The sequence below is a fragment of the Lucilia sericata genome, unplaced genomic scaffold (assembly GCF_015586225.1).
Source record: "Lucilia sericata isolate MDLA Ls3-8-SP2 unplaced genomic scaffold, ASM1558622v1 Contig000113F_arrow, whole genome shotgun sequence".
Classification (NCBI taxonomy): Eukaryota; Metazoa; Arthropoda; class Insecta; order Diptera; family Calliphoridae; genus Lucilia; species Lucilia sericata.
This window is the reverse complement of record NW_023994145.1, coordinates 462191-479891: the sequence shown is the minus strand read 5'-3', so window position 1 is coordinate 479891 and position 17701 is coordinate 462191. Positions and strand designations below refer to the sequence as shown.

At 33.7% G+C, this 17701-nt stretch overlaps 1 protein-coding gene across 1 annotated transcript in view; it reads right to left on the bottom strand.

Moving 5' to 3' along the window:
* The window catches only part of LOC119600403 (S phase cyclin A-associated protein in the endoplasmic reticulum), a 137447-nt gene extending 120266 nt beyond the window's left edge, over nucleotides 1-17181 (bottom strand). The window contains exons 1-5 of the mRNA XM_037950599.1: nucleotides 16905-17181; nucleotides 16525-16746; nucleotides 12333-16227; nucleotides 12003-12260; nucleotides 11818-11941 (exon numbers count right to left, since the gene is read on the bottom strand). Coding sequence (XP_037806527.1) covers nucleotides 11818-11941; nucleotides 12003-12260; nucleotides 12333-16227; nucleotides 16525-16633 — 4386 coding nt within the window. The 5' untranslated portion in view covers nucleotides 16634-16746; nucleotides 16905-17181. The remainder of the gene's footprint in view (nucleotides 1-11817; nucleotides 11942-12002; nucleotides 12261-12332; nucleotides 16228-16524; nucleotides 16747-16904) is intronic.
* Nucleotides 17182-17701: the final 520 nt, after the last annotated feature.

The window sequence follows — 17701 nt, the reverse complement described above, 5'->3', positions numbered from 1 at the left end:
TGTGAGAGAGCCATAATCGAATACTCTTCCAGTGAAGAGCTTTGCATAATGTGCAACTCGGGTATAATTGACAACGAAAGATCGACTGTACTTGCTATAACCCCAAGGGGACATTTCACCTTGGTAATCTTGCTGATATTGCAAGCCTGGGGAAAAGAAGTACTACCAGTACCTCCAGTCTGCCGGAACTATAAACTGGTGATGATCAAATGTATCCTTGGTGTTTCCGTAGAATGATTTGATATTGAGTCGAACCAGAGCACCAGATAGTCTGGTACTACGGGTGCCCAATTGTCCGCAGTGGTTGTGGCCGAAACAACAGAGATGATGAGAATGTTCTAGAGAAATGACCATTTCAGTGCATTCCTTAACCTCTTAAAGTCTGCGCAACCACACTACTGAGATCGCTCTGTTGGTTCGGCAATAGCACCTAGAGACGTATTTATTAGTCCGAAATACCCAGCCAATAAACCAGGATCCCTCTGTATGTCAGATAATGTGAAAAAGGATGTAGGAATTTCCAAAGTCAATTCGAACCCAATAATTTCCCCGACAAGTTGAGTGGTGGGCCTCAACCATAAGTCGCGTAGCATGAAACAATATGAATCCTGTTGAGATGGCAACAGCACCGAGAACTTCCCTGAAGTAAAAGGTCTACCAAATCAGTACTAGTCTCCTGTCGGGCAGAGGAGAGATACTCAACGGGTTCAGGAATCCAGCATAAGTTGCTCTGTCACATCACCCGGTGACATCTGTTGAGATGACAACAGTACCAGAAAGAGAATCCAGACATATATTTGGATATATCAGTCCTTGAACCAACATTCTCTCCCCGCGAATTTGGGTTTAAGCCACAGCCACTACGTGGATACCGAACAAACCTCAAACAAATGACCAGCCAGGACAATTCCTGCGGGCAACTGGCCACCCGTAGTGCCAGATTATATGGTACTCTGGTTACACCCCATGTCAAATCATTCCAAGGAAAGACCGAGGATACTAGAGGCACCAAGGTGGAGATTTCACCATGCAGAAAAATTTATAAAAATTGCCACCTACATATACGAAGCACAAAGGGGCGTTGGTGTGTCGTCAAAAGGCCGTCAAGGCATGTGTTCACGTAAAACACTTCGACATCTTGTACTTGCTATAAAGGGAAGATAACTTGAGGTAGTTAACGCAAAACCTTTCGGATCTTGTACTTGCTATAAAGGGAAGATAACATGAGGTAGTTAACGCAAATCCTTTCGGAGATAAAATTTAAATTATGAGCCAGAAAACCGCTTTGAGTAGGGAGATAAGCGTCCACAGAATTAATAATTTCGCGGTTTTCATTGAAGTTGGCAGTATTTCGTCAAACTTAGATCGGAATGTCTTGAAAATTATGAAATTTCATACCACTGATTAACAAATTCTAAGAAACTTCGTTCAGAAAACTGAGTTTTTGAATATTGGACGAATATTATTACCATAGATCGCTATATAAGGTTATTACTACCAACTTTTTTCAGTTCTAGTATTTTCGGATCTGAAGTAATATGCACCCACGTTTCAACCTAAACTAACCCTTCAACTTTTTGAGTCTGAATACCAAAAATCGTCATTCAACAGTTTCCTTAATCCTTATCAATAGTATACTTCTCTCAAAAAATAACACACAAACTCACCAAATGTGAATGAATTGCATCACGATAGAACAAGAATAAAACAAAAGGGAAGAAGGAAATAAAAAAAAGCTAAAGAATTTATTACCTTTAAGAATAGTTTTGAAAGTGATTGTAAATTTTACTGTTTCCTATTGTTGCTGCTGTCGTCGTTGTTATTGTATTGTCGTTTGTGCGTTTTTTTCTCCGTTCATGACAATGTAGACACTCAAGTGCCAATGGAATCGAAAATTAAACTTAGTGAAAGATGTTTTGAAAAAGTTCACACAAAACAATGTTCGCTCCTCCTAGGAGACGGTTTGAAATTTAAGCTTTTTTTTCAAATTTGTTTATTTAACAAGTTATTAAATTCTTTTGAATTTTTTATTTGTATGGAACTCTTTTTGTTTTTTAATATTATTCTCATTCCGTATGTCTGTCCATTTTACTATACCAATATACTCTACCCACTTCTTCTTCTTTTTCTTCGTCATATTATTTATTTGAATTTAAAAGTTTTCGACATTTATTAGGTTGCTATTAAAAAATTCTGTTTGATATTGTTTATTTGTTTTAATTTTTTTCTTATTCAATTTAAAACTGGCGATAGGCTTAATGCTTGCTCTTCTTCTTGTGCCATCTCCACCTTCTTAGTCGTTGCTCCATTGCTTTTCGCATGAAATGTCAACAGCGTATTGGAGTGTTTGTGCTTGTGTGGTACGTATGACAACAGTAAGAGTGTGTGTGGTTGTGGATTTTTATCAAGTGGCGCCTTCATTGACATAAATGGCGTTGGAGCAATAAATTAAACACTACTCTTGGCTGCTTACGCATCATAAAGTGATGAATCAAAAAATGTCTTTTTTCAAGGGATGAATGAGATTTAAATCTTTATGTGCTTTAAGTAGGTGCCAATAAATAGTTTTGAGTAGAAATTTTATTTTGTGTTTTGATTTGACTTTTTTTATTTTAATAATGATTTTTTGGGTTTACTGATATGCTGTTTGCGTTAAGTAGCGATGGAAAATATTATTTTGGAATTTCTCTAATCCAAACCAAAAATGTTCTGCCAAAACTTTCCTTTACTTGAAACAGTTTTATCAGCATGATGTACATATCCCGGGGTTGTTTCTGTAGTCATTGTAACTTTTACATAACACACTTGGACGCTTTATCAAGGCATATTAGAAAGAGCCTTAGTATACAAGATACATAGGTATTTTTTGACAATAGGCATCTAAAAATTTGCAACAACATATATTTAGAATCTAAATTTTAGATGCAGTGGATTGTTTTCAATCCAAAAGTCTATATTTAATTTTTTGGTTGTTACGTCTTTTTGCATTTCAGGTGACGATATTTGTTTTTTATCTCAAAGCGTTTTGGCTTTTGTCTCTACGAAATTAACAATACATTTTAGATTTTTTAACTTTATTTCAGCTTTCAAATTTTAGCAATTGCATTAATTATTTTATCGCTTTTTAAACCCAAAAAATCTGAAGTTTATATTTCTCCCCCATATATGTAAGTGCCCATCTTAGAGTATAGGTCAAACTGTCATAAGCAGCAAATGTGCTTAAATTTGGTACAAGTTTTATGTACCCAGAAATTATTCTGGCGGACATTGGTCTATAATTAATTCTACACAAAGTTATATAGAAACTTTAAACGGCCAGTACATTTAGTCTGCCCGGACTATAAACTGGTAATGATCAAATGTATCCTCGGTCTTTCCTTGGAATGATTAAACACGGGATCGAACCAAAGAATAATCTGCCCACAGGGCAGAATTTTGGACTTTGTCTTGTCCCGGCTATTGGAGAGGTCCCTTCGGGATGCACGTGGTGGTTAATACTCAAATTCTCGGGAAAAGAATGTTGGTTAAAAGACTGATGCACGATATGGTCCATAATTCTGGATAAGTTCAGTGCCGTTGCCGAGACAACAGATACCCCACAGAGGAGTGACTGTGAGACTAAGAGTTGGTGTCAAGTGTATATGATACGGGATGGATGAGATACACTCATTGAAATTTCCTTTCTAGTCCGGAAAGGAAAATTCAAACTTCTGGGTTTACTCTGTTCATACAAGATGTAGCACAGTATGTTCTCTGTGAGTAGGAACATAGGATTCGTGTTTCGGCCTACCGTTTACGTCTCAGCCACCTGCGAGGTTGTAAACGGAAGTGATGTTTTTGAATCTCGGAAGTTAAGCAACGGGACAGCATTGGTCAGAGATTATATAGCTCGAGTGCTTGAGCAATGTGCTTCTACATGAACCGGTAGAACTGTGTACAAAAATTCCCAACGGTAAGATACACAAGGAAATTAGGGTGGCAAGGCAGGTGTTAGCACTTCGACATCTTGACCCTACCCCCACAAAATGTCATCTTTACTTTAATTGCCATAAATAGCTTGAAAATACCATTATAGAAATAAAATTCCACTTAAACAAGTCTTATAGGAACCTAATTTCATCTGGCAAATTACATAAGAATTGATCCAGGTTTTTTGGAAATAAATCTGTCATTTCTATATACCCCGCAAATGTTTTAGTAGTTTTTTCTTTTAATAGTTTTTATTATTTTAAAGGCTAATATTTAAATGGACTTTTATAGGAAATAATTTTCCCAAATTAGGCCTATTTCATTGTTATCTAATTTGGGAAAATTATTTGAAAAATTTATTCGTGAGAAAATGGATATTAATTTAAATGATGACTATATACCAAATTTGCAATTTGGCTTTAAAAAAGGGCATTCGACTGTAGACGCTTTATCAAAGTTCCAAAATGATGTTGTATGTAATTTAAGAGAACGACGCTGTACAGTTGCTATTTCTCTTGATGTCGAAAAAGCTTTTGATAGAGCGTATCCAAAGGGAATACTTTTTAAAATGAAAAATATTGGAATTGATTTACACATCATTAAAATGTTCAAAAGCTTTTTCGAAAATAGGCGATTTTGCATACAATTAAATGATTCTAGGTCCGAATTTGGTGAAGTTTCTTGTGGAGTACCTCAAGGCTCAATTCTGGCACCTCATTTATACAATATTTTAATTTATGACTTTCCCCACAACCTATTAAACTCAACAGGTGTACTCTATGCAGATGATTCACTACTCTATGCACACCACGAATCTCCCTCAGAAGCACTTAAAATTGTCTCTGGACACTTAGTTAAAGTTAAAGAATTTTATGATTTTTGGGGAATAAAAATAAATGCCTCTAAAAGTGAGGCAATTTGTTTAAGAAACGCATCTGGCAAATGTCCTTACTATGTTGTCCCTGAAAGTAAAAAACTGAAACTAAGTTTAAATGGTGTTGAAATACCTTTCAATGATAAATTTAAATACCTTGGTATTTATTTTAATAAACTTTTTAAATTCAATGACCACGGCAAAATTATGTTAAAAAAAGTTTATAAAATTAAAGGATGTTTTGGCAGAGTGTTAACCCATAAATCATTGCCTATTAGGACAAAATTGTTAATTTACAAAACCTGTTTAAGGCCTGTTTTACTGTATGGATTTCCTATTTGGTTCTCTATTTCTCCCACTTTAATGAATAAATTTGAAATTTTTGAAAGAAAGGTATTACGATCATGCATTGGTAAAAGTTTTGTTTCAAGATTTAAAAGATACTCAAATGTCGTAATATATGAAGAATCAGGTGTAATACCGTTGAGCTTTTATGTTATTGATATTATTAAAAGATACATAAAAAGACTAAGTTATCATGAGAACATTATTATTAAAGACATAAATAATTCTCAAATAGGTTTTAATTTAACAAATACACCATACGTATCTCCTCTTGGAGTACAAAATGAAAATATTGTTTTTAACATGGCTAATTCGTCACCGGATTTTTTTAAAAAAACTTATCCTGGCTCTCACAGGGGTTAATTTTTTATTTGAAGTTTGTTTTTTATCTCTAGATTATAAGATTTAATTTTAAGTTTATTTAGTAATATATGAGATATACTCTCACGACATTGATAGCCTCGGGAGCAAGGGCTTTGACATATAATTTTTTAATATACAATTTAAACTATTATTGTTAAGTTTGGTACTGTATTTTTACGATATTAATATTTGTTTAAGACATTACATTATAATCTTAAATATTTCCTATTAGTTATTTTAATATATGTTGTTCTTATAAAATTGGTTTCAAAAAAGTCTCAATAAATATAACTATAACTATAACTTAAAACATACAAATATAAAAAGATAAATTTCCTTAAAAGACAAATTTTCGATTTCCCCGATAACTTTTTAGTTGGCATTCAGAAGTATTTAAAACTTTGAATCTAAATCAAGTTTAGTATATAGAACACATAGAATTTTGTTATAGAATTTCAAAGTTTGTCACATCACGTCACATTACTTAAATTTTCTCAAGTGCAACCTTCGAATTGTGAAATATTGTTATTTATGCAATTTAATCAATTAGGTGATTTTTTAGTTGATAAGTGGAAGAAAAAGCACAGAAATTCAACAAATGAAAAAGTGATTTTCGGATATCGGCTTTATATGGGAGTTATGACCGATTATTCTATTATCATTAGACGGGTCAGTAATATGGTAGTTGTACATTTGAAAGTTTTTTGTGTGTTTGTATTATCAATATGGCGAAAGTTTATGAGTATATGAGTATATGGAAGCTATGCCTAATCATTAGGGATGCCAAACGGGACTGGCTTTTACAAATCCCGGGATTCGGGATTTTGGAAATTGCAATCCCGGGATCCCGCGATATTTCGAGATCCCGGAATTTGGTAACTACATACATACTTCCTAAATAAAAACAAGTAGGAAAGTATAGTCGGATATGGCCGACTATATGATACCCTACACCATTTATATATTTTAAAAATTATTTATTTTTCATAAGAAATTTGTTGAATTTTACCTTAATTCCGATGTATTTAAGCAATTTATTGATAAAAAACTAAATTTCTAAAAGAGGCTTTATGTGGGAGCTAGGGTCAAATATGGGCCGATCCTCAAAAAATTGGGAAGAGGGATGTAATAATTTTATATAAAGTTAGTTATGCTGAATGTCATCGCGATACTAATGGTTATAAGTAAATTTTTGGACGTTGTATATTTGACTGTGCCGAAATAAAATAAATATTCCGGTATGTGATGGAATTCGAACGATTTGAAATCAATCGATTTGAAAAGGTATGATGAATTTCGATCGAGAAATGGTTTATTATTTTCTTGCAAAATAATACGCAGACAACAAAATACTTTCCATTTAAGAGAATCAATTAAAAAAAATTATAATTTGTATGAAAAGCCACAGAAAATGAATATTACACAATTTTTGGATTATTTTTGTAGATTCAGATCGATTCTATTTTAAAAGTGAATTTCATCAAATAGCGGCTTGTAATGTATTGATATTAATATTGGCATCAAATTGATTTTCAGAGGAGGTCCTTTTACGATTTCTTGTGTTAATTTTGGTCCAAATTTGAGTCTACTATAGACAAAAAATGTGTATGCTTTTTGGGTCTACGACGAAATGAAAAAATAAATTTGTATGTATTATATATGGTATCATACCACTATAAAAAATAAAAGGTTCAAAATGTACAACATTAGCTGTGCTGAATTTTGTTCTGCATAAGTAAAAAATAAACTAAGATCGTAATTTTTAAGCGAATTTTTAGTAACAAATCCCGGGATTCATTTTGAAAAATCCCGGGATTCGGGATATCTTAATCCCGAAAAAATCCTGGGATTTATTTTGCAAATCCCGGGATTCGGGATTTTCTATACCCGGGATTTTCGGGATTGGCATCCCTACTAATCATGGACCTATTTAAAAAAAAAATAGGTTGAACGATTTTTGTGTATGTCAAAATTAGTTGTGTTGAATTTTATGGTGATAGAAGCATTTCTAAATGTTTTATGTTAATTAATGTTAATACTTATATTATTCTTATACGGGAGCTATTTTCAACTAATATGTTATTAAATAGTCGAAATATTTGTCCGATTTCAAAAACTTTCAACAATGTCCATCCAAAATAAATCTATGGACTAATTAATTTTCAATAATATTGCAAATTTCATCATTGTAAATTTTTGTCACATCAATTCAATTTTTAGTTCTAAAAGCTGAAAAACAATCAATAAACATTCCAAATTACAATAAAAAATGTTTTAATCAAAGCCAGATGAAACTCGCAGATTTCTACATTTTTGTCAAAAAAGAAAAAAAAAACAACTTCTATTTCTGTCACATCACGTCACGCAGTTCTTTCTTTTAAAGCCCTATATAAAAATACAAAAATTTTTAAAAAATTAGAAGGAATACATTTCAATTCCATGAATTGAATGACTGCAAAAATATATTATTTTAACATTAATTTCAACATTGAAAACAAATCGGGCGTATATCCATAATTATAGGAAAATATATTAACAAGGCAATTTTTGAGTTTTTGAATAGTTTTAAGTTAAGAAGTATTTCGTCCTTATATGGAACTATTGTGATACTAATAACTATATATAACTCAAAAATATTGCATATTTTATGTATAACAAGTAAGAGTTCTATATTCGGCTGTGCCGAATCTTATATACCCTTTACCTTGATGTGTTAAAAAACAGTCAGTACGAATTTTATTACAAACAAGTAAGAAAGTATAGTCGGGCGTGGCCGACCATATGATACCCTACACCAGTTATGAATATTAAATGTGATTTATTTTTCATAATAAAGCATTTATCTTCAATATTCCCTTGTTCCGATACATTTAAGCAATTTATGGATGAAAAACTAATTTTCTGAAAGAGGCTTTATATGGGGGCTAGGGGCAAATATGGACCAAGCCCGATAAAATTTTGTGAATATATTTATATTTACATAATATTTTATTGTGCTGAATTTTATCGCGATATTTGTGTTTATAAGTTAATTTGGGACATTCAAGTAATTTTCTGAAGGGGACTTTGTATGGTAGCTAGGGTCAAATGGGGCCCGATCTTTATGAAATTTGGCAGGGTCATCAAGACTTCTATAAAACTTAGTTGTGCCGTATTTTATCGATATATCTGTATATTTGACATAATTATGAGCTCAGAAGCCCTTTTCGGGGGGTTCTGTTCTATGGGGGCTAGGTGAAATAATGGACCGATTTTAACCATTTTCAATAGGCTTCGTCCTTGGGTCAAATAAAACGTGCGTGCCAAATTTCATCCAATTATCTTGAAAATTGCGACCTGTACCTTGCGCACAAGGTTTACATGGACAGCCAGCCAGACGGACGGACGGACATAGCTTAATCGACTCAGAAAACGATTCTAAGCCGATTGGTATACTTTAAGGTGGGTCTAGGACGAATATTTTTGTATGTTACAAACATCAGCACAAATCCAATATACCCTCCCCACTAAAGTGGTGTAGGGTATAAAAATCAAAAAATACCAATTGCAAAACGTTAAGGTACCAAAAAGTCCCCTTTTATGTGTCCTCGCCTAATCCGAGCTCTACAAACTTAATTTCATGTTTCTAGGTTCAATATTATAGAAATTTCAAAAAGTACCTTTTGAAGAACGAAAAAGTACCAAAAAGTCCTCTTTTATAGGTTCTCATTTAATCCAGACTCTACATACTTAATTTCATGTTTCTAGGTTCAATATTATAGAAAATTCAAAAAGTACCTTTTGTAGAACGAAAAAGTACCAAAAAGTCCCCTTTTATAGGTTCTTACCTAGTCAAGGCCCTACATACTAAATTTAATGTTTCTACGTTCAATATTATAGAAAATTCAAAAAGTACCTTTTGTGTAACGAAAAAGTACCAAAAAGTCCCCTTTTATGTGTTCTCGCATAATCCGGACTCTACAAACTTAATTTCATGTTTCTAGGTTCAATATTATAGAAAATTCACAATAACAAAAAAATTTACCGTTTGATACTGTGTTTTGTTTTTGTTTGTTTATTGTTTTGTATAAGCATGCACGAAAAATGTAAATCGACTCCGCTATCTATAAGAATCCAGAATATATATACTTTATAGGGTCGGAAAATTATATTATAGAAATTACAAACGGAATGACAAACTTATATATACCCTTCTCACGAAGGTGAAGGGTATAAAAATAGCAAAAATGGATTTTCATTTTTTATTCTTTAATAATTCTAAAGGATAATCAAGGACTTCCTTGAAACTTAAGCAAGTTTTACTCTGGTCTCTTATGTTGATGCTGTCCACGTTTTATTTAATTTAGTAAATAATAAGTACATGAAAAATCAATTATTTCTGAACATATTCAACAAAAATATATGGATATATGTCCTTATTCCATTTTATCAATATTTCCATTGTCGATTTTTGCAAATTGTGATTTGAATTTTTTACTGAAATTATCAAAAATATATAATTTTAAAGTTTTATGATCTTTTTATGCTCTCCTGTATAATTTTCCAAATGGTTTATACGCCCTTATTCGGCTCCATGCTTCAAATATGTAATGAAGGCTTTATTAACGGAAATCAATGAAATTTTTATGTTTTCAAAATTGTAATTTAAATAACGAATTGTAAAAAAAGGTCAAAGGGAATCGCGCAATTCCCAAAAATACGAGCAAAAAACGAGTCAATGCAACTTCTCGTCCAAAAAACTGCAAAAATCTACCATTTTTTAACATATACAATATTTCATTTTTATTTGCTTTATTTCACTTTTTTTTCCAAATTTTAAAAATGTATCGTGATTGATATCACAAAACATGCTACACATTGGGCAGTGTCACACGTTCAATATATATCGTGATATTTGCTGTATTGTGATATGTATTGAACGTGTAGCATGTAATATTGACGGATCGTGTTCCATATCACAGAAAACCCCAATTTTCTGAAATCCAAAATTTGTATCAATATTTATAATGGATTACGTGATAAATATTGAATGGGCACTGGCACACGTTCAATATATATTGATCAATATGAATCACGACCCATTTTAATAGTTTGATGAATACCTCGATATGCTACACGTTCAATCTTTATCGCGTCAGTATTTTCATGGGCAGTGTCACACGTTCAATATATATCATGATATTTGCTGTATTGTGATATGTATTGAACGTGTAGCATGTAATATTGACGGATCGTGTTCCATATCACAGAAAACCCCAATTTTCTGAAATCCAAAATTTGTATCAATATTTATAATGGATTACGTGATAAATATTGAACGTGTAGCATGTTTTGTGATATCAATCACGATATATTTGTAAAATTCGGAAAAATAAATAAAATAAAAAAAAACAAAGTCAAATATTTTTTTAAATGTTAATAAAAAATATAAAAGATAATATTTTTTTTCCAAATTTGTATGAATTTGGAGTTTTCGCGTAATATTGATGGATCGTATTCCATATCACAGAAAACCCCAATTTTGTGAAATCCAAAATTATTATCAATATTTATAATGGATCACGTGATAAATATTGAAGGTGTAGCATGTTTTGTGATATCAATCACGATACTTTTGTAAAATTTGGAAAAATAAATAAAATAAAATAAATAACAATGAAATATTGTTTTAAATGTTGTTAAAAAATATAACAGAAAATTACTTTTTTCTAAATTTGTGTTAATTCGGGATTTTCGAGGCATTAGTTTAATCATCTGCTGACCCGTATACCATAAAATATTGCAAATACTGACGTAAAAAATATTGAAGGTGTAGCATACCCGAGGTATTCATCAATCCATTAAAATGGGTCGTGATCCAAATTGATCAATATATATTGAACGTGTGCCAGTGCCCTATGACTATTGAAAAAACATCATATTGACAACAAATTTATATATTTTATACTTCACATATTTCGAATGTAATGTTCGATATGTATAGATATAAATAGGCATTATTTAAACCCGTGATTAAACAACATCTTTGTTATGTAATTTATTGCCGGGTATACATTATGTCTAGGAAAATAGTTATGTATTATGTATAATATTTGGAAAAACAACACGACAAAACATTGAGATAAATCCAATAAAAAATATTCGTGGTTTAAAATACTATTTTTTCATGACGACGATTTGGCAAAAGTCTTATGGAATAGGAGTGTGAGTACACAAAATAGCTTTAAAATTTTATAAAAATAATAGCAAAAATCAGTTAAACTTACCTGCAAACTTTGGAATAAAGCATCAAATAAAACAACAAGAGTATTTCCTAAAATGGCATGACGTGCTATTTGAGGACATAATGTACAAGCATTACGATACAATTGCACTGCAAGAACAACGGCCCTAAAAGAGAAACAAACTTCAATTAGTAGCAGTTTACATAAATATCTAAATAGAAACTTACTTTTTGGAAACTTCTGCATCATCTTGCATGCCTTTGGTAATGACATTTGAAGAAATTGTTCCCAAACCATCCATTAGAAGGAAACATTGGAAGTCAAAGACTTGGGCTTTAGCCATAATGCGCAATAATTGACCGATAGCACGTTCCAAACCTTGAGAACCACCACCTTTATTAACCAAATTAAGATATTTGGGAACTTGAGATTCTCGTTTCATGTGTAATGGAACGGGTTGTAGTTCTTTCATATATTCTTCGGCTCTGAAATTAAAAAAAAATAAAATAATTTGTTAGAATGCATCTATTTTTATTGTTTAATACTTTTGTTCTTACCCTTGTGACATTCTTTGTTTTAGTTTCTTCATTTTCTTTTTATAGCCACGTGTATGTTCTCGACTGCCCACATCTGAGACGGTCGATGAGAGATCACAATCTTCAACTGGTTGCTCTTCACCTTCGGAACGTATAAGACCATTTTCTTCTACATTTCTCGAAGGTATGGTTAGCTCTAGAGCCCTTTGTCTTATATGTTCGATATTCTCCTCGTGACGTCTAGCCGATTCCTTTTGTTTTTGTAATATTTTCCTTTGTAGTTCTTCGGTGGTTTGTTGTTGCTGCACTTGCAATGCCAACAAACGTTCCTCACGATCTCTGGCCTTCTCACGAGCCAGTGCTTGACGTTGTTTCTCCTTTTGTTCTTGCATTTTGCCAATTCGTTGTTCCTTTTCTAAACGAGTCTCATTCATTTTCTCCAATTTACGTTGCCTTTCTTTTTCCAACTCCTGGCGACGTCTCTCAACTGCTGCCTCTTTAGCTGCCTTCTCCTCTAGTCGCTTTTGTCTTTCTTGTTCTAAATCCTGTAAACGTCCCTCCGTCTCTTTGGAAGACTCTATGAGATCCAACCTTTTGTTTTGTGCCTCTATGTTTTTGATAAAATTAATTTCTTTGAGCTTTTTCTCTTCATCGTGGGCTTTTTCAATGATTTGCCTCAAATACAGTTCACGATTTTCGGCAGCACGTTGCAGTCTGCCCTCCATTTTTAAACGTTTATCTTCTATTAATTGTCTCTTGGCTGCTTTAACATCTTCCACACGTGCCAAAAGCTGTTGTATTTTTATGGCTTTTTCCTTCTTAAGATTTTCACGCTTTTGTTGGGCTCGCGCCTGTTTTGCTTGATATTTTTTTAAAGTTTCCTGCAGTGAACGTCTTCTGGAAGGAGATGAAAGTTTTTGATGTAGTTCTTGAGCTCTGCCTGGATGGCGGGAGACGTAAGCCTGCAATGTGGCCAAAGCTTCTTCTCTTTCACCCCAAGACATTTCGGACAACAAGGCCTGATATCTGGTCTCCAGGCTGAGATTTGAATCATCCTCCTGGCCATTAATAGGCACAAACACAACAGAGGAGGCATCTAAGCCGTCATGGAAACCAAATTCCTCTTCATCATCACGATCTGTCTCAAGAATGCCAACTTCACAGTCAGTTTCGTCGGTTTCCGTATCAACATCTATTTCTGTAGATTCTAATTCACGAATCTGCCGCTCCAATGATTCCTGTTCTTCAACAAGTAAACGTTGATGTTCATCACACTCATCGTTTTCATCACAACTCGAAAGAGCACCAGGCCCAGAGGTTGATGAAGTGGTAATGGAATTTTCCGCTTTATTGGCAATGCTTTTATAAAGGTCGCCTATAGTTTTGGAAAAGTCTCGATTGGTTTGTATTTTAATGTCGATTTTATTATGATCGCCACAACTTATGTCTGAGTTAGTTAATTCGGGTGAAAGGCTGCTCTGAGCTTCTACTATGGTTTCGGCAGACGAATTTATATCAGAGCAATCACCGGAACCCAAATGATAATGATTCAATAACTCGGAGGACTTGGCTGCACCATTAAGACTGTTGTTTTGTTTGCGCAAAGCCAACTTTTCACTGCGCATATATTCCTTATGTAAAGAAGTCATTTTGAGTCCTGTCAGATCAGACTTTTGACGCTTTATATTAGTTTGTCTGGTGGGCACTATGGCTGGTGTAGTCCTAGCTATTAAAGGAGGTGTTGACTCCTTTTTCGCTTGTATCGAAGAAGCATTAGTAGAGCTTTTCTTTTGAGTTGGCAAGGAATTGACTTTGGCTTTAGCATTTTTAATTTCTGGCCTTAGAGTTGAAGAAGATGATGTTAATGTTTTATTTTTATCTGGTGCCACTTTTTGCGTTTGTTTTACCACTTTTGATGGTTTGCTAGTATGGCCATTGGTTTGTGGTTTACTTTTTGCATCTGTGGCACATTTCACCTCTTGTTCCTCATCACTTTGCTTCTCATCGAGTAGCGCCAAGGTGGGCAAACTAGCGTAACCTGTTGGCTGATTAAATCTAGAAGACCAATGCATACTGGATCGTCTCCTATTTTTCACTGTCAACCAACCGTCATTGTTGTCATTATTATTACTGGGCATTTGTTTGGGTTCTGATTTACGATCGTCCGCTGTTGTTGGATGCTGATTGATGCTGGAACGTGACGATGAGATCTTTTCATTACTGGCTTTCAGGGTTGATGTTGAGCTGCCTATATCATCTTTAGATGATTTATGGGAAGTTAAATTGTTGTTGCTGTTAAGATATTTTGAAGTTATAGATGTTTGGCGCTTTAAGTTATTCGCAGTCTTTTGTGGTCCTCCACCGTTCTGATTCATTTCAATCATAGTACGTGATCGAGCTGACAAACGAGAGGCCACATTAGTGGGTGGACCATAATTATCTGGTTTGCTGTTGACTGAACGTGGGGGTAGAGAATTTCTACTGTTTCTGGGTAAAGCTTTTCCACTAGCAAATGGTGGTTTTTGAGAAGTTGCAGCAGCTGTAGTAGCGGAACGTTTCAATGTAGTATTAAAGCCAGTTTTAGCTGCTGTGGTTGTGTTAATCGGCTTACCAGCTGAAGCTCTTAAAGTAGATGCCTTGGTATTAACTACTGGTTTAACAGGATTTGCATTATTAGTTGCATTTGTTGTAATTGTTGGTTTTGTTGTATTAGCATTACTATTGGCCGGTGCTGCTGGCCTATTTAAAACACTGGAATACTTTAAAGGACTATTTTGGGCTGTAGAGGGTAATGTCGTAGCTTTTTTATTTCCTTCTGTTGCCGGTTTTTCGCATTTAGTTGATTTTTCTTCCAAAGGTTGCACCTTTTTTAGAACGGTATCAGGTGGTGTAGGTTCCTTTTTAGTGTTGGTGGAAAGAAAAGCATTTTCCATGTCATCTAATTTCTTAACAGTAATTTCTAGGGCTGTTGGTTCTTTTGCAATTTCTTGTTGCTTTTGTTGTGCCTCCGCCAGTTCATTAGCTTTCTTTTGTTTTTCTTCTTCCTCTTGCTGTTCTCTTGCCACTTCTTGTTGCCTTTTTAATTCTTCTTCCTGTCGCAATTGAGCCTCTCTTTCTTCCTGTTCACGTTGCATTTTCTCTCGTATTCCCGCTAAGGTTAAATGATCATCTTCCAAATCAGTTTGAGCATATTGATGGCTACGATTTTCCAAAATCATATGGCAAGTCTCCTCTTCTTCATGATTCTCCACTCTGGGTGACACAGGAGGAGGAGGCTGTTGTTCCTGAATATGGTGTTCAAATTCTTTTGGATTATCCGAGTGCTGTCTCTTAGAAGAAGCAAATAGTTCTCGTACATTTACCCGGTAACCTTTACGTGGTGAATGTTGATCCAAATTACCCAAACATGGAGAACTTTTACCCGAGTTACAAGGACATGGGCTAGATTTTCCCGATACCGTTGGACTGGACAAAGATTTAGCTCTTACACGAGGCACCGGATTACTCTTTCGTACCTCCCAAGCCAAAGAATTGGGTCTTTGCTGTAAGGGACGCGATTCATAGTCCCACGAGACCTTAAACCACTCACTCAAGGCCTTAAAGTCTCGTACGTAGTTTTCTAAAACCAGTATGGCCTCCTGACAAGACGATATATTTTCATAACACTCCACAGTCTGATAGATTTCATTAACTGCACGCTGCAGATTACCAAACAGTAAAGCCCAATAGCGAGCCTGCAGTTCTGACTTTTTATCGCGACCCGTAGAAGCACTTCGCACTCTGGGACCCGTTGATTGTTTACTAGAATGGCGTGAAGGCGAGTGTGATTTTTTGGGTGTCAAGGCAGTCGGGGGCAATAAAGCATTTGGAGATTTTGGTGGTTTGCGATGTGTGTGTAATGGTGACGGCACAGACTCTGTAAGTAATGTGGGAGAATTTTTTTAATTTCAAATTATGGTTTCTATTCTTAGTTAATATACGTTAAGATTATGAGGAGTAATTTTTAAATAACTTTAAGGCTCATAATCATATAAAATGCAATTTGTTATAAATGAGTTGTAAACGGCGTTACCATAAGATGTCGCCATAAATTCATCAGTGTAGGGTGTCATATGATCGAATATATCCGATTACAATTATTTACTTTAATTTTTTCTTCGTGTAATCTCAAAACACGGCGAAACTTTATAAATTTTATTATAATTTAACTTACTCTCATAATTAGCACCCAAAGCCAGTGGTTTATCATCACGCATTTGATAGACCAACAAGTTTTTGACATCTCCTCTGCCCTCACGGGCGAAAACTTCTTTCATTTCCATTGTGGCACCACGAAATGCAACTGAAGTTACTGAAGCTAACACAATAAAAACGTGTAGACAAAGCAAATATTAGTCACTATTAACACCCACTCGTTCCTCTTGTGTAGTAGCACCTGTAATATTTCAAACCAATTATCAATGAAGTGTCTACAAATTTTAAATTCTAAATAAAACCATAGCCTTCATAAAAAATAAAATTTTAGCAAAGATTTCATTAAAAATTCCCTAAACAAAGTTTAATTCCTTTAGTAGTCTCCTTGAGGAGTCACACCTTATTGTTATTGTTTTATTTTTCGGCCTGCACAACGAATTTGCACTTTTTTTTTTTTGTCTTTTTGTCAGCAACGTAATTGATGTTTATGATGTAAAAAGTTTCCAATTTCAATTGTTGTAAGCACTCTGTTGCTTTATTGTCAATAATTGTTTATATTTGTTTGCATTTTAGCTGCTTTAGTTTGTTAATTTTTAAATTAATTGTTATTTATTTGATTGAAATCTCTTTGCGACCGAGAAAAATTTAAAACAAACAAAACCTCTATGAAGACAGCTGTTCGCACACAATAAGAAGAAAAATAATAGCAAGAGCAAATGTCAAAAATATTCTATAAACATTTGCAGTGTTGTATTTAAGGGTAAAAATATGTACGTACATATGTTGTGTTTTGTGTAAAGTACCATAATAGTTTGTTTACATGGGAGAATATCGAAATCAAAACAAAACATTAAAAAACTATTTATAAGCAAATTACACTTTGAGAAATAGAAACTATAAATATGAAAAATTATTTGGAGCAAACATAAATTCCTAAACCAATTTGTATGGTATAAATATTTTTTTATATTCTCATTTTATGTATAGCAGGCCTTATTTGGGGTAGCATTTTAAATTAAAGGAGCTGTCAACCCCCACCCAAAAATTATTAAAATCCGTGCAGAATAAGAGATCTAACATATACATATGTATGTAAATTAGGGAAATAACTTTTTTACATTTTTTGAAAATTGGCCCTATCTATTTCACATAGAGTATAAAAAGGGCATTAAAACGTTTCCAAAATGACCTGAGAA